This window comes from Sinocyclocheilus anshuiensis, unplaced genomic scaffold (assembly GCF_001515605.1).
Source record: "Sinocyclocheilus anshuiensis isolate Anshui unplaced genomic scaffold, SAMN03320099.WGS_v1.1 scaffold778, whole genome shotgun sequence".
Classification (NCBI taxonomy): Eukaryota; Metazoa; Chordata; class Actinopteri; order Cypriniformes; family Cyprinidae; genus Sinocyclocheilus; species Sinocyclocheilus anshuiensis.
Window position 1 is genome coordinate 934,956 of NW_015544177.1, and position 24,550 is coordinate 959,505.

A 24,550-nucleotide genomic window follows, 5' to 3' on the forward strand; every position below is an offset into this window, starting at 1 on the left:
TGGCATTTTCCGTGCTTTTATTATGAAATTCGTCCAGTAGCGTAACCGGACGTTCGCTTTGCTGTGCGGATCATGTGACTGCAAGCACAGCAGCCCCTCCCCTCGCTGTGCAGTAAACCCCAAACAGACTGACCGAATGGCAGCTGTCTGAAAAGCCTAGTCTGTGTCGCTTTTATCAGGATGGCTGTGGATTCATTATCTCCTGATTGGGAGTTTGACCGCTTTGATGATGGCTCACAAAGTAAGTAACGCGTCTGATCGGAATACTGTTGGTAATTTGTTTTTGTTTGAGTGTAAAAGATGTATAAATCCTGCAGCTAACGTTAGCTGAGTAATGTTAGCTAGCTGTCAGATGACCAGGGAAAGTGGCCAAGTTCAAGCACCCTGGTTAGATTAGATTAGTGTGTGTGGTCTTTATTGATTTAACAAAAAAATAAAATAAAGTGACAAGGAAGTCTTTCACTTTCATTTGAAAGAGGTTCGACATCATTGCAGTGGAGGATTGGATTTCTTTTAATGCAAAAATAGATGATCAATTTAATTGACCAGTGAATTCAATGCTCAGTCCTTTTTTCTCTTTATAGTATTAAATGTTGATATCGATGCCATAGATTCACATGCCATGTATATAGCATAACAATGATTAATTAAAAAAGTTATAATTTTTGATAAAAATTCAAATTAAGTTATATTAAAAATATCTACAATTTTCTGGCACACAAATAAGAAAGTAAGTAATTTGGAGCTTTTATTTCTGTTTTTTTTGACTGTTGATCGGTTGTATTTGTGCAGAAATTCACACAGAAGTGCAGGTTAAAAACTATGAGAAGTTCTTAGAGGAATACACGGCTCAGCTCCAGGGTATTGAAGAAGCATTGGACGACTCTATTGGAGATGTTTGGGACTTCACTCTGGACCCCATTGCTTTGAAGGTGTTGTGTCATGTATTACAGCTTCTTAACTGTTTAATTTTCAGTTAATTGCATTTATGTCATATCACTCTGCTTGCTCTGGCACACCAGCTCCTGCCGTATGAACAGTCCTCGCTGTTGGAGCTCATCAAGACCGATAACAAGGTATGAAATGTCTGCACATCTTTGGTCATGCTGCAGTTTACATGTGATGCAGATGCTGAATAGAAATTAGTGTATTATGAGTTTACCTGTTGCTTTTTTTTCTCTCTTTCTTCACCAGGTGCTTAATAAAGTCATCACAGTGTATGCAGCTCTTTGCTGTGAAGTTAAAAAGCTGAAATATGAGGTAAGTGAAAATGTATGACATGTATAATATTCCATAAGATTTCTGTTTCAAATAAATACTGTTCTGTTGAACTCTCTGTTTGTAAAGGAACCCTGAAAAAAATGTATCCCGGATTACACAAAAATATTAAGCAGCACAACTATTTTCAATATCAATAATAATAATTATAAGAAGAAATGTATCTTGAGCATCAAATCAGCATATCAGAATGATTTCTGAAGGATCATGTGACATTGAAGACTGGAGTAATGATGCTGGAAACTCAGCTTTGCATCGCAGAAATAAATTACATTTTAAAATATATCCTCCTGACTACCAGCTATGGAGTTTTGTCCTCTGTAGAGGACATTATGTTTTAGTGATTTCTCTGAGACGTTACATGTCACAGTTTTAATGTCCTGTACAGAGCACATTCAGGGCTTTTAAGAGATACCAAATGATTGGATGTTTCACCATGACCACTCCCTCTCCTTGGTCTTTAAAAATGGCTGACATTCATTTAGTGATCAAGTATAACGCCCTTATGGAAATATGATAATGTTTTGTAACTATAATTTAAATCTGACTAATTTTCAAATTGTTTGTCATAAATCAACATCTCAGGAAAATGCTATGGGGTTTCAAATCAAAATATGACCTTCTGTTATGAAACAGGACATCAATTTCATACATGTCCACTGTAGAGGACACCAGGACTTAAAGCATGTTTATTACACATTTTGGGAGACACAACAAATGAATAGAGAAAAAATTATGTATCAATATTCCTATTAAATATTAGATATTATTATGACAATCTTGCTAATTATTACTCCCATTATTGCACTTATTTGTTCATTCTATGTTGCCCCAAAAATCCATTAATATGCAAATTAGATACAGTTTATAGATACATTGTATATAATGGAAAAACTTGTTTATGGCCATTTTACACACATTTTGCATAAAGAAAAATGTTTTTTAAAAATATATTTCATAACATAGTTGAGAATCGTCTTTATATAAAGTTAAAACAAAAATCCCACTGTTTTTGCCTTTTCATGTCTTTTTATTTCTTAAAAAAACAGGACTTTTTAAAGTCCCGATGTCTTCTACAGAGGACATGGCATAACATATGAATAAAATATCATTTTTCAAAAATTTTATTTTTCAATTCTTTTCTTATGCTCTAAACAATGTAATGACATGACAAAATACTAAATTCATAAAACTTTTTTTTCCTGGTAGTCAGGAGGATATGAAAGTAGGAAAAAGTTATTTTAAATTGTAATAATATTTCACAATATTGCTGTTTTTTCCGTTATTTTAGATCAAATAAATGCAACCTTGGTGTGCAAGTCTCACCAAGATTACTTCAAAAACATAAAAAAAAAAAAAATCTTACTGACCCCAAACCTTTGAGTGGATGTTTATAAAGTCAATTTCAGCTCAATTGTTAATGGTCTCATATTAACCATTTTGTGCTTTCTACATTTAGGCTGAAACCAAGTTCTACAATGGCTTGTTGTATTATGGTGAAGGAGGTAAGAACTACTGCTTTGGTTTTTGCTGTTCATTTTACAGCTCGTCTGCATGAGAATCTTTTAAATCCAACAAGATTCCCATTTTAGTTCCATAATTGTATATCTGAGTGGATTTTCAATGCGAATTGATTTTATCTATCCGGAATAGAATGTTATTGTTTTTTTTGTTTGTTTGGAATAGCGTGCACCTATAATGTAGTTTTGTTCGTATTAAAATTTTGTCATTCAACTTTAATTTAATTTAACCTGTACCTTTTAACAATAATAATTTTTTACATTTTTTCCCAGTGTCAGACACTAGTATGGTGGAGGGAGAGTCTCAAATTCAGATGGGCCGCTTCATTTCCTTCTTACAGGTTTGACATCATGATCTTTTTGAATTATTACTGATAATATAAAAAAAAAAAGATTACTGAACATTGTTTTCTTTGGTTGTATGTTACAGGAGCTGTCTTGCTTTGTGTCGCGATGCTTTGAGGTGGTGGTCAACATGGTTCACCAGCTGGCTGCTTTGTACAACAGCAACAAGTGAGACATTTAAAATATTCTCATATTATGTGATTGCAGTGTTTCTGATTGTTTTTATTGCTTTTTTTATATCTCAGGAGTGCAACAAAAATCATTGAGTCCACAGGTGTACACTTTCAGGTAATTGCCATTTTCTCTGTCCTCTTCATGTGGTTCTTCACTGCAACCTGACGTCTTGTATTGTTGGTTTCTCTTTGTCTGCAATCAGACAGTGTACGAGCATCTGGGAGAACTTCTGGTGGTCCTCATCACCCTGGATGAGATCATGGAGAACCACGCCACACTGAAAGATCACTGGAAGATGTACAAAAGGTGGAGTGGGACCTTTTAGATGTTGAACCAATCTACAGTGTACAATCTACAATATACAGAGATGTATTCATATGAAATCATGATTCTTGATGAAAAGATTTTCTCATCACAGATTTTGTGTTGTTCTTTGAAGGTTACTGAAATCTGTCCATCATAACCCAGCTAAGTTTGCCATTCCAGAGGAGAAACTAAAACCCTTTGAGAAGCTCTTAATGAAGCTGGAGGGGCAACTGTTGGACAGCATGATTTTTCAGGTCGGCACCGTTCACAAACGTCCTCATTTATTTATTTATTTTTCTATTTATGCTCTGAGAAACATCAAAAACATTCAATCAAAATTGTAGGAAGACAGGAAACATTTAAGTACATTCATCATAATTATAGTTACAATATTATATTATATAGTAAATGTTATTATATTATTAACAGGAACTGTGTACAGTAATATAATAATTAATTTAATGTATATTAAAATAAATTGTATAATATTACATGTATGTATTATATAACTTCTGTTAATATTCATGAAAAAAGTTATTGTACTTACAGTATATTATTGTGCACAGTTCCTCAGTGCACATTATTGTAAAAAGAAAATGTGTTGATATTTCATATTTCACCATTTTTATATATGTATACAATGTATACATAGTAATATTAAATATTTAATATTTTTAATGATAAAAATCAGTAATATTAAAAATACATGATTAGACTATTACATATATATTTATTGTATATGTAGACATCTATTGTGTGTATTAAAAATGTTAAGACAAGTTATATTATTGTTAAGAGAAAATGTTTTTGTTTTCATAATATTTCACCATAGTACTGTATATATTTTATCTGCAGTGTAACCAATTTTTTTCTACTAAAGTTTTTACTGAATTACTGGTCGCTGAAATATGTCATTTTACAGAAATTAAGTACATTTAAATAAAGTTATTAATTTTAAATAAGTTAAAAGTTTTAATAAATGTAAGTATTGGCTGTTGGCTGATCTTTTTTTTTGCTCATTTTCATGCAGGCTTGTGTGGATCAGAGGTTTGATGACCCAGGAGGAGATGTATCAGTTTCTAAAAACAGTGCCTTTGCAGAGGAGTTTGCGTACAATATCAGAACCATTTTTGCCAATGTTGAATCAAAGCTTGGTTTGTATTTATAATGAACCTAAATTAATTCTGAATGCCATTAATGAAACATCTCAGCTGTAGACAACAACCGATATGATCCATTTGACTTGCAGGAGAGCCATCAGAGATTGATCAGCGAGATAAATATACAGGCGTATGTGGCCTCTTTGTGCTGCACTTCCATATCTTCAGGACTGTGGACAAGAAGATCTACAAATCCCTGCTGGATGCGTGTAAAAAGGTGAGAACACTAACTCGTGAGAATGAGTGGGATATATAGATCTACTCTTTCAGTCATTATGAAGGCCGTTTCCCTTCTCTCTCCTCCAGGTCCCTGCAGTGACATTAGCAGCTAATATAATCTGGTTTCCAGACACATTTCTGATAAACAAAGTCCCCGCGGCAGCTAAACTGGTGGACAAGAAGAGCATCCAGAGCATCCGCAGCAGCAGAGATGCATACCTGCAGCAAAAGGCGCAGATGCTAATGAAGTAAGACACACGCTTCTGACATGATTCATAAATCAACTATGATTTAGCCTTCATTTTTGGAACCGTAAAGTTCATGGTCATTGTATTTAATTATAAATATATAATTTAAGGTTCCATGTATGTGTTTCTATGCAGGGACATGCAGTCCTACTACATATTTGTCACGTCCTGGATGATGAAGATGGAGTCTATATTATCAAAAGAACCTAAACCAGACAAACTGTCTGAGGATTTGAGCAACAGGTGTAATATATTTGTGCAGGTAGAGACTAGCGTCTTCTTCTTTTCTGTTAGTTATGAGATTAAAATGTTCTTTATAGAGTTGGAAATTCATCATTTTTTAAAATTGCATTACATTTCCAGTGCACCGACTGTTTCATAATCAGATGTGTTTGTGTTTCTGTAGGGAATCCTGTACGCTTACAGCATCAGCACCATCGTCAAGACCACTATGAACATATACATGTCCATGCAGCGGCCCATGACCAAGACCTCAGTGAAAGCCCTCTGCCGATTGGTGGAGCTGTTAAAAGTGGGTCCAAGAGTCATATTAATATATTCAACAGCAAATACTTCAGCATTTATACACTTTTTCCCCCATATTTTTAAAAGTGTATGTTATATATATTTAAAATATTTATTTAATGTTTATTTTTGTTTATATTAAATTTATTTTTGGGGAAAAAAAATTAATATTTATTTATATTTATATTTGTATTGTATTTATTTTCAGTAAAAAAAAATAAATAAATATATATATATATATATAAACATACATTACTTCTAGCAGTTTGCACTATTTATATATGCACCTTTTTCATATTTTTATAAGTGTGTTATATTTAAAATATTTATTTGTTTAGTTTTGTTTATATTGATAATATATTTATTAGATATATTATATATAAACACACACATTACCTTTAGCAGTTTGCACTATTTATATAGCATTAGACACAATTTACTACAAATCTACTATACAATAGTGTGCACAATAATTTAAACACTAATAATGTGCACTTCAAATCTAGTAGGTAATTTTAGACATTAATAGTGTTCTCTATATATCTAGAATATTGGTTGTAGTGTGCACAAAAATGTTGAACCTAAAAGTGTGCACTGTACATCTAGTACTTGGTATTGTGGACAGTAGTTTTGACACTAGTAGTAGTTTGCATTACAGTTTTAGTTCTTTATTTGTAGTGCTCACAATTTAAACACTAATGTGGGCACTACAGATTTAGTACATTAATTGTAGTGTGTACAATAATTTGGACACTGTTAATGATGTGCACTAGAAATCTAGTACATGGTTTTAGACATGAATAGTAGTGTTCACTCCATACCAGTTTGTTTGGTTTAATCCGCACAGAAATCTTGACACATTAATAGTATTGTGTGCTATAAATTTAGTATATTGTAGTGTGCACAATTTAGACAATAGTAGTCTGCACTGCAAATTTAGTGCATTAGTTCTAGTACTCAGTTTAAACACTTAATAGTGTGGACTACAAATCTAGTAATTTAGTTGTAGAACACACGATAATTTTGAAACTATTAAAGATGTGCACTACAAATTTAGTACATAATTTTACACAGTAGCATTCACTACATTTCTAGTATGCTGATACAAAAAATCGCAACACTAGTAGTAGTGTACACTACAAATTCAGTACAAAAGTTATAGTGTGCACATTAATTTGGACACTAATAATAGTACATTATTTTAGATGTTAGTAGTGTTCACTACTAGTATATTTAATATATTGGTTGTAGTGTGCACAACAACGTTGACCTTGATAGTATTGTGCATTATAAATCTGGTTCATTGTAATATAAGTAATGCAAACTACATTGGTTATTTACAGGCTGTCCTAGGTACTGTACATTAGTTCTAGTGTACACTAGGTAGTATGCACAAGTTCCAGTGTGCAGTGATAGCTAGTGTGTACTAGATCTAGTGTTCTAGTTTCCAAGGCTGTGTGCACTAGTTCTAGTTCACTAGGTAGTGTCCAGCATAAATCCACTACTCTAGTTAGTACACTAACTGTATTGTACAAGGTAGTGTGTGAAGTGTGCAATGTTTATATCAGTGTTTGTCATGCACAGGCTGTGGAGCACACGTTCCACCGGCGCTCACTGGTTGTAGCAGATTCTGTGTCTCACATCACACAGCAGCTGCAGTCTCAGGCTCTGGCCTCCATCTCTACTGCTAAGGTACAGACGTACCACCGTTACCCAAACACCAGCTTCACAGAACAGATATTCTAATGACTGATTGTTGTCCTCATTCAGAAACGCGTGATCTCTGATAAGAAGTACAGTGAGCAGAGGCTGGACGTGCTTTCGGCTTTGGTTTTGGCTGAGAACACTCTGAACGGGCCCAGCACCAAAGAGAGGAGACTGGTAGTGTCTCTGGCTCTCAGTGTTGGCACTCAGATGGTGAGTATGGAGAAACTGTGTAAATCAAATGAATGGCCGTTTCATGACATTTGTATATAAACTATTAAAATAAATGTTGTCAAGAAGCCTTCAACACTTTTAAACAAGCTTTGAGTTTCCAGTCCATTTGACTTTTTTTCAAATTGCCCAGGTTGTTTATTTTTTTTAAATAATAAAATATTTTATTTATTTGTTTTTTGTTTGTTTCATTTTGTTGTTTTTTTTTTGTTGTTATTTTGTTTTTATTGTTTTATTTTTTGTTTTGTTGTTTCTGTTTTCTTTTTATTGTGGTGTTTTTTTGTTTTTATTGTCTTTTTTGTTTTATTTCTGTTGTTTTTTGTTTCTGTTTTGTTTTGGGGTTTTTTGAGTTTTTTTGTTGAGTAGTTTTTATTGTCTTTTTGTTTTGTTTTGCACAGAAAACCTTCAAGGACGAGGAGCTCCTGCCTTTACAGCTTGTGCTGAAAAAGCTGGACTTAATCAGTGAATTAAGAGAGCGGTGAGCCCTGAATTAGTTTAACTAGTTTTGATTGGCACAAGAAGATTTTTATTTTGTGACCTCTGTGGCTGTGTTGTAAGTGCACGATGGGATATCCTCTCTCCTCAGAGTCAAAGTGCAATGTGACTGCAGTTTCCTGTACTGGCATCGTACAGTTTTTCCTATCTACCTGGATGACGTGTATGAAAACGCTGTGGATGCGGCCAGAATTCATGTAAAACTCTTACCACTATCTATTCTTAATGCCTACTTGCATTTCTTGTGAAATAAAGGATTACAAGTTATTTAAAAATGTATATATTTTTTCTAGTACATGTTCAGTGCACTCAGAGACTGTGTGCCCACCATGTTGCATGCAAAACACATGGAGTCATGTGATCAGCTGCTGGAGTGTTATGACACTGAGATCATGGAAATCCTTAATGAGGTAAGCTTAGTGCTGGCTGCATACCTTTTTGTAGTAATTTAGCATTTTTGTTAATTAGAATGTTTTTCTGAACATTAGCATCTGTTAGACAAGCTGTGTAAGGAGATTGAGAAGGATCTGCGCTTGTCTGTGCACACACACCTCAAACTGGATGATCGAAACCCTTTCAAAGTGGGCATGAAGGATCTGTCTCACTTTTTCTCTCTCAAGCCCATTCGCTTCTTCAACCATTTCATCGACATCAAAGGTAGGGCAGATGAAACACCGCATGCATGAGATACACTATATATAGTGGACATAATCAATACTTTAAAGAGGACATGTTCTACATTTTTGTCTTTTGTCTGTGAAGGTCATTTAGAATTTTAGTAAACATTCCTTTCCATTGTAAACAAGTAGTTTTTCAAGGTGTTTGGTGTAATATTTGGGGGAGAAAAAGTTACAAAACGTATTTTAAGTACTGCCAAAGTCAAACCATTAAAATATTAATTTTTAACAATGTTTTAACACATTATTAAATCTGATATCATTAATATATAATTCTGTCTGCTCGGAAACTATGAGATTAATCACAATTTTTTTTTTTTTTTTCTGTTGACAATCTTATTCTTTCAACAGAAAATGTTTTATTATTTTTTTTTACAATGCTTTACAGTAGATTCAGCTTTAATAAAGTGAAAATCTACAATCTTTATTCATTAATTTTTATGTGATATGTATACATTTTATAAAAATATTATAGTATTCAAAAAATATATAACAAATTTAGTATACATAAACATTATATATACTGTGTATGTGTATTTATATATATATATATAATAATTGTAATAGATACATTGGTGTGAAAAAGTGTTGGCCCCCTTCCTGATTTATTATTTTTTTGCATGTTTGTCACACTTTAATGTTTCAGATCATCAAACAAATTTAAATATTAGTAAAAGATAACACAAGTAAACACAACATGCAGTTTTTAAATGAAGGTTTTTATTATTAAGGGAAAACAAAATCCAAAACTACATGGCCCTGTGTGAAGAAGTGTTTGCCCCCCTGTTAAAACTGTGGTTTATCACACCTGAGTTCAATTGTGTTATCTTTTACTAATATTTAAATTAGTTTGATGATCTGAAACATTAAAGTGTGACAAACATGCAAAAAAAGAAGAAATCAGGAAGGGGGCCAACACTTTTTCACACCACTAATTATAACAGTATATGTAATTAAAATATATACAAAATTATATATATATATATACAATTTATACATATTTTATGTGCACAGATAGATAGATAGATAGATAGATATTTAAATGACTTTATACATGAAAATAAATAGTTGCCTTTATATTTTAAGAATGGAGTCTTTTGCTGGAGATCATCATAACCTTGAGCTTTATCTCTGCCTTCTAATCATGATATGGAAAATATTAAGATCAAATCCTCTGTTTCCTGCAGCCTATGTGACTCACTATCTGGACAAGACGTTTTATAACTTGACAACTGTGGCTCTCCATGACTGGGCCACGTACAGTGAGATGAGGAACCTCGCCACACAGCGCTATGGTTTGGTGATGACTGAGGCGCATCTCCCCAGCCAAACTCTGGAACAGGTGTGTACCTCACCAGATCATCTCAGAAAAGATCTGCTGCATTCAGCCTGACATCATTGTGTGTGTCTCCTAGGGCCTGGACGTCCTCGAGATCATGAGGAACATTCACGTCTTCGTCTCTCGCTACCTCTACAACCTAAACAACCAGGCAGGACTTGACCTCTGACATTATGATTGTCCACGCATGTTTTACTCGTTTGATGTGTTTGTGTAAAACATATTTTCCATTGTGTGTAGATCTTCATTGAGAGGACCAGCAACAACAAGCACTTAAACACCATTAACATCCGCCACATTGCCAACTCCATTCGAACTCATGGAACCGGCATTATGAGCACAACGGTGTGTACAGATCCTGTCAGCTGCATCTGTATTACGTCTCCAGTAGTATCTCATCATATTGATGGCCAGAAGTATCTCTCTGCAGGTGAACTTCACATATCAGTTCCTCCGTAAGAAGTTCTACATTTTCAGTCAGTTCATGTATGACGAGCACATCAAATCCAGACTCATCAAAGACATCCGCTTCTTCAGGGAAACCAAGGATCAGACTGACCAAAAGGTAAGCTGGTCTCCATTTGCATGTCGTTATTTCGTGAAGCAATGTTATCTTCTGAAGACACGTTCTTCTGCTGCTTTCTGCTGTATGTAGTACCCCTTTGAGCGAGCAGAGAAGTTCAACCGTGGCATCAGGAAGTTGGGTCTTACTCCAGATGGTCAGAGCTACCTGGATCAGTTCAGACAGCTCATCAGTCAGATCGGTAAAGTTTGTCTATAGGTTTTTAGACACGTCTGGGAGCTCTTTCCTTTTGTTCTGTTATCAACTTCATGATGTGCATGCTGGGATGCTTAGGGCATTACTACTTACTAATAATAATATGCAGTTTATTAAAACATTATTTTAAGGGATATCACACAATCAGTTTTTCCCCCTTAAAATGAAAAATTATAAAAATGTAATTAAACCATTAAAGGGGTCATTGGATGCTACATGCACTTTTACAAGTAGTTTGAACAGAAATGTGTGTTGGCAGTGTGTGTACACAACCACCCTATAATGATAAAAAAAACACCCAGTGTTGTTTTTTAATCTACTAAAATCTTTACCCCTTTCTCAAATCGAGCCGATCTCAGATGCCTGTCTGTGTGACGTCACACAGACAGGCCCCTCCCACGATAGTTTGATTGACAGTAGCGTTTCAGCACAGACTGGACTGGCATCTTACCTTAGACCCGCCCTGAGTGAGCTGTCATCAGTCCGCCATTGTTTCACCGCTGGAGCAGATGTAGACAAGAATGACTCCTAAGCGATTGAGGATGTTACAGACTTTTCATTAAGACTCTAAAGAATCATATCAGCTTGTGGAAAATGGGCATCCGATGACGCCTTTAAAACAGAATCCAGAAATATTCAAATGGAAAACACAGAATTTGAGTTTAAGAATAAAAAATGAAACACATTTCATAGGATCCTAGATGGTTGATTTTACTTGACTATTCAGTCAAACCAAAAACAAATCATTCAATTATTTAATCAATAAATGTTTTATTATTTTAACTTTTTTTCTCTTTCTCTTCCCTTTCTTTTTCTTTCTTGCAGGCAATGCGATGGGTTATGTGCGCATGATTCGGTCTGGAGGGCTGCACTGCTGCAGCAGCGCTATCAGGTTAAACATCACCTTCTACAACTACATACAAAGATAATTTGACTGAGACGTTCGGGTCATAGTAATACTGGTAGTGTTGATTAATACTAGATAAATAATAATAGTTTTCTCACACAACACTCTAAATGAGACGCATATGGTAGGAATCTTAATAAAATAATACAAGTCTTCCTACAGAAGTCCTCCAAACCAAAAAAAAGACATTTAGCAAGGAATTCACATTTAAATATGTTCCAGGTTTGTTCCTGATCTCGAGGACATCGTCAACTTTGAGGAGCTTGTGAAAGAGGAAGGCCTTTCTGAAGAGACGCAGAAAGCTGCCAGGTACTGTACTTCATAATGTCAGCTAATCAGCGTCGTTCAGCCAGGAAATTAATAATCATAATAATGTGAATAAATAAAACAACAATAATAATCATTCATAAATACTGCAAATATTAAAACATAATAATACAAATAAAAATCAATAATAAAACAATTATAATAAATAATTAGACATTAATACTAATTAATAAAACAACACAACAACAATAATAAACACAACAACAGTAATAATAACAATTAACAATATTGTTATTATTATTAATACTAAAACATTGTTATTGTTATTTATAATGATGATGATGTTATTATTATTATTATTATTATTAAAACATACCAACAATAACTATAAATGATTAGTAATTATTACTATTATTATTATTATTATGTTTAGTATTTATTAGTTATTATTAATAAATAAATAATAAAACATGAATAGTAATAATAGTAGTAGTAATATTAATAATACATAAATGTCAGATTAGAAATAAAACAAAAATTGCTGATGATGCTGATAATTATAAATACCAATACCAATAATAATAATTTTTATTATTATTGTAAATAAGTATTAGATAATTAATTCTAAAATATAATATTATTATTAATTAATTAGAATATTATTATTATACAATAAATAGTAATTTTATTTTTTATTTTTCCCCCCTCAGTCAGCTGGACTGTGTGCTTGGTGACCTGACCAGTAACTCGGCTGAAGGAACGGAGTACTTCAAGATGCTGGTGGGGGTTTTTGCACCGGAGTTTCGCAGCGTCAAGAACATGCACTTGAGGAACTTCTACATGATAGTTCCTCCTCTGGTGGGTCTTCAGATCTTGGATATGGAAATCTCTTGCTAATTGTAACATCTCTTGCATAACGTTCATCTTTCTTCTCCCTCGCAGGCGGTAAATTTTGTGGAACATTCCATCAGCTGCAAAGAAAAACTAAGCAAGAAGAACAAAGTGGGAGCTGCGTTTACAGACGATGGTTTCGCCATGGGTACGTCTTCAATACGGTCACAAACGTCAATGGTATTTCACTTTTTTTTTTTCATGGATGATATATTCAAGGACTTTTCCCGTGTTTTCACCTACAGGAGTCGCCTACATCCTGAAGCTTCTGGACCAGTATCAGGAGTTTGACTCTCTCCACTGGTTCCAGGCTGTGAGGGAAAAGTACATGAAGGAAATGAACGCGGTGGTGAAGGAGCAGAATGTTCAGTCCACCAGCCAAGATGAGAAGCTCATGCAGACCATGAACCTGACCCAGAAGAGACTGGACATATATCTGCAGGTATGGGAGCATCTCCATGATCTTCAGCAATGATGGCCAGTGGCTTTGTTTATTCACATCTCCTCTCCATTTGTAGGAGTTCGAGCTGCTCTATTTCTCTCTGAGCAGCGCTCGGATCTTCTTCAGAGCTGATAAAACGGCAGCCGAGGAGACCCAGGAGAAGAAGGACAGAGGTTGGCTTGATGGATCCATGATCTCTAGAACATTTTATGGTGACATTTAGCACCACAAACACTCATTTAATCTCTCTTTTCAGACGAAGTTGCCAAAACTGGTCCTGGTTCCTCAACGATTGAGGGTTCTCCTGGGGAAACCAGCACCAAGTGAAACTACAGAGCAGTTTGAACGATATATAAATCACTTGAACAGCATGGACTCGCTCCAGAGGAGGTTATAAACATTGACCCTCCAGCCACTATACTTCTGTTGGAGTCTGTACAGCGTCTTAAAATCATTTTGGCGTTACGCCACCTGCACTCGTTCGACTGGAGCTGACTGTGGATTTGGACCAATGCTTCGGTTTTAGACCACGATTGTTTTATGTATCGACAGTGACATTCAACCGCTGTTTTGTCAAGCATTATGCAGTCATGTAAATTCAAGAAATGTTATTGGTAGATGAAGGCGTCTGTACTTTTTTTTCTCTCTCTCTCTTAACAACATTGATTGTTAGGCACAGATATTTTTATATGGTAAAACTGGCCCTTAGCAGATTTGTTTGTCGTTTTAGATAATGAAATTTATTTTTTTAGATTAATTAATTTTTTTTTTTTTAGATAATGAAATTTAAAAAGAAATTCAAAGGACTGATTATATTTCACCCAAAAATGGAAATTCTGTCATGTTGTTTCAAACCTATATAACTTATTTGCGGAACACAATAATTTATTATTTTTTTAAATCATTTTTTGGTCCATACATTGAAAGTCAATGGGGACCAATAGGGTTATTTTGGACCCCATTGACTTTAATTATTCAGACAAAAACAGTTCTTCAAAATATCATCTTTTATGTTGCTCAGAAGGAAAGTCGTACATGTTTTGAATGACAAGAGGGTGAGTAAACAATGACAGACACTTCATTTTTGGGTGAGCTTTCCTTTTAAAGTTGAATTATGTGAACTAGAATGCTTTTTTTCTTGTCAACAGTACTAATTAACTAATGATTTTCTGCCCAAAACTCATTCGACACACTCATTTTTGATATGTGAAATATGTATCATGTAAAATGTAGCACACTGACATATTTTGTTAGCTATTTGTGCTGCCTAAAATATATCGCAATGTGTCTGACAGTAAAAAAAAAAAAACACATCGTCCTTGCGCACTGTGATGGAGGAAGTTGAATTGCACTTGCCTTAAAGCTGCTGCTGTCTTACAGTATTCATAGTGATCGAAAAGCGACTTGCACAGCAGTTTCTTCACATCAGTGACATTCCATCTGATTTTTCTCTGGCCTTTTGTAAGTAATCTGTGTGTGTTCACCATTAACCTCATGGCAACTTTATTAAAAAACCTGGAAAAAAAGCACGTCTGTTCACGTGAACAGGAAAAAGCAGTGTTAGGATTAATCATGAGTTACAGCCACACACACATGCTCATACCGAAAGTGCGGTTTCACCCACACACCCCCTTCCCATACAGAGTCCAAACACTGGTTCAGGAAAGCCGTTCTGCTTTATTACAAAGAAAGGGAGCTTTAAAGGTGGTCAGAAAATACAAGATTGGTCTAGATGTCCTTGCTCAGGCCTTCCGTGTCACCTTTATTCATTTAGTTGAATTGGTGTTTAAGTGCACAGGGTAACAAACGTGATTCCCCGTCTGGCAGCTCAACATACTGTTCACTAATTTTTTTTGTCTTTTGCATTTTTTGCTTCTACCACATAATGCCGTTTCTGTTCACCTCCTAAAAACGAGGTCAAACATAGTTACTTCTTCCAAAATAGACGCCATGTATATATATATATAGATACATCTATCTATATATATCATATATATACACATTCATACATACATATCTTTATTCATGTGATGTCAAAAAATTAAAAAAAAATGTACACGTTTATTACAAAATCGTAACAAAGACTGAAAAGGGTTCGTATTCATTCTGGAACAATGTTTCTCGGTAAGCTCACAACTGCCTGGTCCACGGGTTGTGCCCAACACTGAAATTCACTGAAATTATTGACGCTAAACAGAAAACAGCTCACCGGATGAGCAACGCAGGTGGATGGAGCAAAAGAAATGGGAAATGAAAGAAAACGTGGAAAACGAAAAAAGCACCTCCTTGATGTTTAATGACAGGGCCGCACGTCCTTCCAAACGACGACGGAGCGGAGCGAGTTTCCCACATTAAAAAAAAACAGAAAACAATTTTTGTGTTCTTTTATTACTAAATAGTGCAACAATGAACATTGCATTTTCTTTTGCCCTTGTGTATTCACATGTATTGGATTTGTCTTTGTGTCTGTCCTGTTTGTTAGCGCAGCGCACTTCGGAAAACAAAGCGCAAACTGCGTTTTTTCTTTAATACCAATGGATGTGTTTGTGTGCTGTACTGCAACTTCAAAGACTCCAGGTAAACACCAAAAGGGGCTTTTCCATCAGAGGAGTAAACAAAACATTGACCCTGCTCGAAATGAAATGGAGGGAGAAGAAAAAAAAAACGTAAGAGGGGAATTTAAAAACAGAATGAAAATATATAGAAGTTTTGTGTTCGGGCAGCACATAATTTGTAAGGCAGGGCCCCTCCCCACCAGTTCTCAAGGTGGAGACCCCCGCCGCCCCCCTCCCCCTCCCGCAGTCCTAGTCCAGAAGTTGAGGAATAAAACCAGGTTTTTTGTGGTCAGGCAGGTCGGCTGGCTGTCTGTTGCCGCTGACGGACTCAGCTTCAGAAGGCCTGCTGGGCCGGATTGTAATTGAAGGTGGTTGGCACGTGAGGCCGCTCCTCTAGCTTGTCATATTCCAGGTGAAACTCCTAAGACCAGAGAAAACCACAAAGCTGATGTTCACGTACACTTACATATATCCATATATATATACAGTGCTGTGAAAAGGTTTTTGCCCCTTCCTGTTTTTTTAATTTTTTGCATATTTGTCACTTATAAGATTCAGCTAACAATGCTGACTCGCCATCTCCGCAGTACAGTGGATGCATCTTCAGAGAGAAATGCACATTTTTATAATGATATATTAAATATAATATAAAATATACTATAATATAATTTCATATAATATGTAATATCCAAAAAGTTCTAAATTCTTCTAATACGTAATACTAATGATAATCTCTAAAAAGTCTAAATTCTAATAATACATAATACTAATAATACTTTAAAATATATTTTACATTTATATTTTATATTCAAATTTTAAAGATAAAAATCATTATATTTGAATTAAAATTGACAATTTGACAAATTGACTTTTCTTAAAACTGAATTTTGTATATGTCATTTTATTACATTCTATTATGTTTATTTAAACATTATTATATCGACCATCCTGCTCTCTAGATATTGTATCTAGAGATAGCTTGTATCATATCATTTACAACCTCCTATTGGTCACCACTATTATTAACATTGTACGTCATTACTATAATATTCTTTCTGCTGCACAAACCAGATGTTAGTTTTATTTACCCATGTGAGCAAAAGACTATCAGCAAGTGTCTGTAGCTGAAGGAGGACACTGAATTCAGTATCTTTACCTTAGCGACCTTCCTCCAGTTATGACAATCAAAGAAGTAGTATGTTCCTCTCTCGTAGGTGTTGGTCTTTAGCGTGGGCTCCATGCCAGGTGCTCTTGTGATCCAAACCCTTTCCTCTTTATGGTACCGCCAGTCCCGGTTGAAGCTGCAATACAACGAAATGTTCCATTTAACCTCTCGACTTCAGCCTGTGGTTGGTTACCAGCAAAATTGTTTGGACAAAGATTCCTAGAATGACTTAATCAACAGGGCGTACAGCTCAACAGCAGAGAGGAGTTGTAAGAGGTCTCCTCCGTTCATGTAGTAGAGGTAAAAGAGCAGGTCTTCACCATATCGTCCCAGTTTTATTGCAGCCAGCTGTATAGAGCACATTATGAGGTCAGCGAGATCCACATATTACAATTTCAGTGCGGTTTTATTGAAGTGTATATCACCTCACCTTGTCCCTTATGTGAATGTTGGTTAAGTACTCTGAGGGAACATGGAAGTCTAAAAAACAATTGCATTTATTACTGAAGAGCCAAAATGAGTCGGTCATCTCTACAGGTTAAGGTCAAATTAACTTTTACCAATGTCTTGTGGTCGACATGGAGCTGAAGCCCAGGGAGATGCAAACTTAGGATACAGATTCCTACACAGTACACACCAAAAGAAAATTAATGTGTGGACAAAAAGAGAATAATGACAAGAAATCAAAATTTGGAACAAAAAAAGTATCTTACTCTGGAGAGTTGAGGTTGAGTCCTAGCGTTGTTAGGTCGCTTCCTAAAGCCAGGTGAACCATCCCAGGGTCCGTCTCAGCTGCCCGGATGAATGTCAGGAGTCCAATCATTCCAAACTGATCTGTCACCATTCCTAAGGGAATGTTTGTTACCTTGCCTATAAAAGAAGAGAATAAATGTCAAATGCGTTTGAGAGTGTCCGATGAACAGGGTTTCTACATCTTTTGATCAATTCATTTCCATGAATTTTCCAGCAGATGCAGATTTTTTTTTTTTTTGTGTGCGCAAAAAACTATTTCTAATCAGGGTTATTATAGTTAACCAAAACCATAAAACAGGTTTTGTTACTTGAAACAAAATAAATTTTAACGTAAATAAAATAAAATATTACAAAATATACATTACACTTATTTCCCTTATTTTATTTCAGCTAGTTGCTAAAGCAACATTTCTCACATTCATTTAGTTCATCTTGATGAAATAAAAAAAAGAATAAAAACTATATAGACATATTAAAAAACTAATAAAAAATGACAAAAACAAATAACGAAATTCCTAAACTTTAACTACAACAAAAACCCTCAAAATATAAAAATTCGAAATATTAATAAAAACATCATATCCCAATGGCACAAAAATAACTGTTTCTGATCAGATTAAATATTCAGAGTTCTAGTGTAATTATATTTTAGCTACTCTGAACATAGCTACAAATATATATATATTTATTATAATATTGTACATATATTACAGGCCTATATATACACACAATTTTTATTGTCACAATAAAAACTATTGATTATTTTATTTTTCAGTTATTTTTGTTAATAATTTTGTCTTTTTACTTTATAATGTATTAACATTTAAACTGAAATTATTTTATATTAAAATTTTTATCTTTTCATTTTTTTAATTTGTATATTTTTATATCTAAAAACTAAATGTTGTAAATAATTTTTATTTATAATAAAAATGTCCATTATTTAATGATGATTTTTTTATACTTTTCATGGGGTTGGGATTATTATTATTATTTAAATAGACCCTGAACTGGGAATCCTGACTGTTGCATTGAAAGTTTGAAACCTTCTAGAACAGATTCTTGATTAAAAAACTTGCACATGATTTGTTTTATTCAGTAGTCGTGTTTTCAAAGCTGGGGAGTCTCTGGCAGTTGTCTGAAATACAGTGGTGCATGTTGCTAGAGAGCCTCACCATCAGGCAACACCTGGATCCCCTTCTTTTGCTGGTTGTTATTCTGTGCTGATGATGTCTTGTCGCCGGGAAACTTGGGTCCATCTGCACTTGAGCTGCCCTTTCCTGAAGAGTTCAAGCTCTGTGGAGACAGCAAAGGCCAGAACAATGGGTTAAAGGTCAAGCAATCGTCGCAGCACTGGACGGCATCACTGAAATGTTAATAATAATAATAAAATGTATATCCTTACACATCCTGCAAAACAATGACACATGTTATTTATGCAATCTCTCTCTGAAGCTTATGAGAAATCAAATTCAGGCAATACTGACTGATTTGCTTTCATCCGTGCTCAATGTCGGGTCCTTGTAGTTGGGCCCGGGCAGGGCTGGGAAGTCTTCGTTGTGAATGGAAAAGTCCTGCGACTGTTCGTTCGATGGCTTTGTGACCATTCCAACTATGAAGAGATGCATTTTAACAAAGGTCTGTGGGTTATTGTGAGGAAATAAAAATAAAACCACTGATCTTGTCATGCATTCACAACACATCATCCATTGAAGGAGAAGCGTGCTTCGTCATAAAGACTAAGAGGGTTTCGGTTTCAGCTAAGTAATGCGACTGTGTAAAATGAACTCGTACCATAGGGTGCCCTTCCAGCCAGCGGATTATGCAACGGTGTTGGGTTGCCATTTCCCTCCCTCCGACTTCTGTCTGCAAGTGCTGGGAATTCTGAGAGGTCTATTCCTGTCACATTTTCACTCCCATCTACCACAATAGCGGAAAGAATAAAATGAGAATGAGTTATTTCTCTTTCCAGAACACAATTTAAGTGTCATGCTTCCTGTCATGGTGTATCATCACGAAACATGTTCCATGCAGCACTCACCTGTCCCGTTGAAGATGTTATTGGATAAGGAGTTCATGCCAAACCCCTGGCTCCGGCCCATTCCAAATCCTGACATACTACAATGACACACATGAGGATTTGACCCTTTTGTTAAGGTCAGTCTTAATCTGTCTTGATTGGCCTTATCTTGGCCTAAGGTGAAAGTTAATTAAAATACATTATATGTACTTAAGATTTTGAGAAGCCACTTTTTAACAGCATCTTTAATTTTAGTAATAAACAAAGGAGAAGTGTATTGATGACAGGAGACATCTTTCAAAAACATAAAAAATCTTCCACTACAGTTTAAAGTTTGGGGTTGATATCTTACTTTTTTAAAATCACATACATGCATTTTAATGCTTTGCAAACTTACACATTTGGTTCTCTATGGCATTTGTGAATTCTACTTGTCAACTTTTTAATGTTGCTGACACAGAACGACATGTGACAGTCTTGGTTGTATCAGAATCAGCTGAATATACAAACCAGTCACAAATAATAAATTTTTTTCAGTGTTTTATTTATGTTCTCAAGCTTCCAGTATAATGATAACAGCACAATTTTCAGCAATTATTGCAAATAAAAAATTTAAACAAATTTTAAAATACATAAAAGTATACATTTGAAATTAGTCAAATAAATATACAATTACATTCATGTAACTGTAATGTTTATTATATTATATTACATTATATTATATTTATGGCCTGTCAAGAAAAAACTACTAGCCTAACTCTTAATCCTTACTGATGAGCCGTGTCAAAGATAATTCAAAGACATTCTATTATTGTGGCAAATGAAAGAAGTAAACATTATAATTCATGAATTTCATTCACTTCAGAAGTCACTTTATAATTTGTTTCATTCTCATATCATTGAGCACAATCTGACCACTGTCCTGGCACTGGTAATTCTGTACAGGTAATTCTTTTTAAATGTTGAATTGACAGTTGTAAAAAGCCTTACCAGTGTTTACTCTCTCTCGTTTGGCCAGTCTTACCTGTTGATGGTGAATGGCTGGCGTGCTGGCTGCTGCTTGGGCATGCAGATAATGCTAGGAGAGCTGCGGTTAGGGCTACCCAGGCCAGAACTGCCCATGCTGTTGGTCCTGCCGCTCATGCCCATGCCCTGCCCTACCTGCGAACTCATCATGTTCCTGGAGTTCATAGGCAGGATGCCCCTGCGGAACATCAGCAAAGCCGGGATTAAGCAGATCACGTCATATATCAACATACATATCACGCAGAGGAGATGGCGTACCTGTTCGGCGAAGGTGGTGTGTGGAGGGACATTGTTGGGACGCCTGTTGTTGGGGTGCTATGGCTCGGTAACTGAGTGCCTTGTGTTAAATTCCGGTTCAATTGAGGGTTGTTGTTGCTCATGCCCCTTATTGAGAAACCTAGTGCACCTACAAAATGAGTCAGGCAGAGAAACACGGATCGAATGGTGCTCAGAATCAGAGTTTATTGTGTTTTTATTAGCAGCACAACAACTTTTCAGTACTATAAGCTGGACTGAAGACTTGTACTCACTTTGAGGACCATACAAACTCGCACCAAGCTGTGACAATTGACCTGACGATGACGGCGAGGGAGATGGCAGCATCTGAAAACCAAGAGAAGTTAAAACATCTCATTTGAATTGGCATGCTTTAACATTATGTGGCAACTAATTAGACACAGGCATTAGAAACATTTTTATATTTTCACATTTATATTTACATATACACTACAGTTCAAATGTTTGTGGTCGGTAAGAGTTTTTCATGTTTTCTAATGTAGTTTTTTATGATCACCCAGTCTGCATTTATTTGATCAAAAATACAGTAATATCATTAAACATTATTACGATTTAAATGAAACATTTTCTATTTGAATATATTTTAAAATGTAATTTATCCCTGTGATGCAAAACTGAATTTTCAGCATCATTACTCCAGTCTTAAGTGTCACAAGATCCTTCAGAAATCATTCTAATATGTTGATTTGGAGCTCAAGAAACACTTCTTATTATTATAAATGTTGAAAACAGTTGTGCTGCTTAATATTTGTGTGTAAACTCTGTGATATGATATTTTTTTCAATACTTCATGAATAGAAAGTTTAAAAGAACAGCATTTACTTGAAAAAAATCTTTTATAACATTATAAAAGTCTTTACTGACAATCTGGATCAATTTAATACATTCTTGCAGAATAAAAATATTAATTTCTTTAAAAAATTTTTTTTGAAGAGTAGTGTATATGTCTCAAACATTTCTATCTCTATATTTCACTTACTGACAAATGAAACACTTTTTTTGAGCTAATGCAACATAATAAAGAACAAATGACGCACATTAGATGTGTATTTGCTTCATCTGTGTATTTTATCACTGTAATGCTGCCATCTAGAATTAGACGAAAATCAGTTCGTCACAACTTGCAGTTCACTTCTCCTCATAAAACGGCTAAAGTGTAGTGTTTTCAGTACACAAAATACCATTTTCACCAATTTCTACCATCAACATTTATAATTATGTCATAATTAGTTTCCACCATGATTCTCTGACACGCTCCCAACTTCAAAAGTCTGGAAATTATGACTTCATGTTGGCGTTCATGTGTGTAAAACTCGTAAACACGACCATTCTTACTTGAATGCATCAAGAATAATCTCAGTATTGTAATTTATCAGTATATATAAGTGTTTTGTATACATTACTTGTGCCACTAAAATGATTAATAAAGTTTTTTTTTACAAACGTGTTATATAAATATTTTTAATACATTTTAAAATACTTTTTTGACATCTGCTTAAAAAATATTTTTTATTGGTGGTAAGGTCAGTGAAGAAGCTGACAGTGAAACATGTGAAGTAAAATATATAATATTAAGCATTAATAATAATGTAATATTTTGTCAATCTATCATTCTTACTTGAATGCATCAAGAATAGTCTCAGTATTGTAATTTATCAGTATATATAAGTGTTTTGTATACATTACTTGTGCCACTAAAATGATTAATAAAGTTTTTTTTGACAAACGTGTTATATAAATATTTTTAATACATTTTAAAATACTTTTTTGACATCTGCTTAAAAAATATTTTTTATTGGTGGTAAGGTCAGTGAAGAAGCTGACAGTGAAACATGTGAAGTAAAATATATAATATTAAGCATTAATAATAATGTAATATTTTGTCAATCTATCGGACCTCCAGTCAACAAAAGCATTCGACACAACTAACATAACATTAGTTATGTTCCATCATGAATTAACTAGTATCGGCTTACGTCTTTCTCCGATCGATGCGGGAACATTGACGTCTGGCCATAGTAAATGCTCTCATCAGGGTAGTCACTTTCGACCCCCTCTGCAAACTTCTTTCTCGTTGCACTGAACATTCCGTTTGTCACCTACAGAAAAGAGGAGATGGTTAAAACCATGATATTTAATTCCTGAACCAAAATCACACCAGATTATCTTTCCACACATCTAGTAGACCTATCATTAACAAGTTCTTCTATATACAGTACAACTCAGAACTTGTAATAAATAATGAATTACTACTGCAGAACAAGACCAAGGATACATGTTGATTTTAAGTGCATTATAAAAAGGTTCAGAATATTTTGTCAACCCAATTTACACCTAAATCTTACAATTAGACGTGCAAGATAAAACTTGTGTAATTCAGCGAACAGTCTCATGCTATAAGAACATTTAATCCTGCTATGGCAGTACGATGTTAAATAAATAATGTATTCATCCATTCAAAACAAAACAGATATTTGCCGTATGGTTGGAAAACAAATAAATATCGCTTTTTAAACTGACACCTGAGAACACTCACAAAAACAGCTTAATTCACCAGCTAAAGCCATGAAGAGACATCAATTACTAGCCAGATACTTCAACATAGTCCCATTTCCACATACCGCAACATTGTTAATAATATTAAAACTGGTTCCTACATGTTATGATGTTACGCACATAACTACAAGGAGAAATAAATTAAATAAATAATGGCATCTCGCGAAATTTTCTCATTTATATAAAGCTAGTTAGCTTTGTCGTTAGCTGTGTAGCTGCTAAACATAACACATTTTCGGCATAAATAAAGGTTTTAATGGAAACCAAAACACACTGAACCATCTAATCTATTTTAGTCGTGGTGCTTTAGTTTTATAACAGATGTCTGCCCATGCATAATACATGTATCTATCTGTTTAAATGGCTTAGGCCTGAGTTTCGGCTGTCTGTTTTTGTTAGCGCTCAACGCTAGTCGGCTAACTCTGGCCTCAAACAAAAACAGAAACCAGTAAAGCCGTGCAAACGTGTCAATGCCTTCATTCAGCGACTTAATATCTGCTTGGATATGCGCGTAACGCTGCAAATGTTAATTTGGCCCTGTATATGCGATGCAAACCCTGTTTTTTGGTGAAAAAGTAATTGACTAACCGCATTAATTTACCCTCTCCTCGCAAGATCCAAGATGGCTGTGTATCCTACAGGCGAGAATGCTGGGGGAATAGCCTTTACCCT

The 24,550-nt window shown here is 34.8% G+C and overlaps 2 protein-coding genes across 3 annotated transcripts; one reads left to right on the top strand and one right to left on the bottom strand.

The window, feature by feature from the left end:
• The first annotated feature begins 115 nt into the window (after nt 1-115).
• Nucleotides 116-14,203, top strand: LOC107696292 (WASH complex subunit 7-like). The gene is made up of 33 exons (XM_016496581.1): nt 116-241; nt 793-932; nt 1,023-1,076; nt 1,195-1,260; nt 2,738-2,783; nt 3,072-3,139; nt 3,229-3,311; nt 3,389-3,431; nt 3,520-3,623; nt 3,757-3,877; nt 4,654-4,777; nt 4,873-5,000; nt 5,090-5,250; nt 5,386-5,512; nt 5,657-5,782; nt 7,360-7,467; nt 7,546-7,692; nt 8,109-8,188; nt 8,297-8,402; nt 8,499-8,615; nt 8,694-8,862; nt 10,070-10,224; nt 10,298-10,372; nt 10,462-10,566; nt 10,652-10,786; nt 10,877-10,985; nt 11,825-11,891; nt 12,129-12,215; nt 12,884-13,031; nt 13,116-13,212; nt 13,310-13,506; nt 13,583-13,679; nt 13,763-14,203. Exons 1-33 carry the CDS (start codon nt 181-183, stop codon nt 13,831-13,833), a joined length of 3,522 nt encoding a protein of 1,173 aa, XP_016352067.1. The 5' UTR covers nt 116-180; the 3' UTR covers nt 13,834-14,203.
• Nucleotides 14,204-15,528: 1,325 nt separating this feature from the next.
• LOC107696293 (CCR4-NOT transcription complex subunit 2-like) lies at nt 15,529-24,542 on the bottom strand. Of its 2 annotated transcripts, none has more exons than XM_016496582.1 (15): nt 24,467-24,542; nt 23,299-23,421; nt 21,556-21,628; nt 21,284-21,431; nt 21,024-21,203; nt 20,021-20,097; nt 19,774-19,899; nt 19,467-19,591; nt 19,155-19,275; nt 17,940-18,096; nt 17,787-17,848; nt 17,657-17,706; nt 17,474-17,574; nt 17,218-17,362; nt 15,529-16,482 (listed from the first exon to the last, which is right to left on the bottom strand). In XM_016496582.1, exons 2-15 carry the CDS (start codon nt 23,407-23,409, stop codon nt 16,396-16,398), a joined length of 1,563 nt encoding a protein of 520 aa, XP_016352068.1. In that variant the 5' UTR covers nt 23,410-23,421; nt 24,467-24,542; the 3' UTR covers nt 15,529-16,395. The 2 variants fall into 2 exon arrangements, with proteins under 2 accessions (XP_016352068.1, XP_016352069.1); XM_016496583.1 differs by having other exon boundaries at nt 24,480-24,499.
• Between the last annotated feature and the right edge of the window lie 8 nt (nt 24,543-24,550).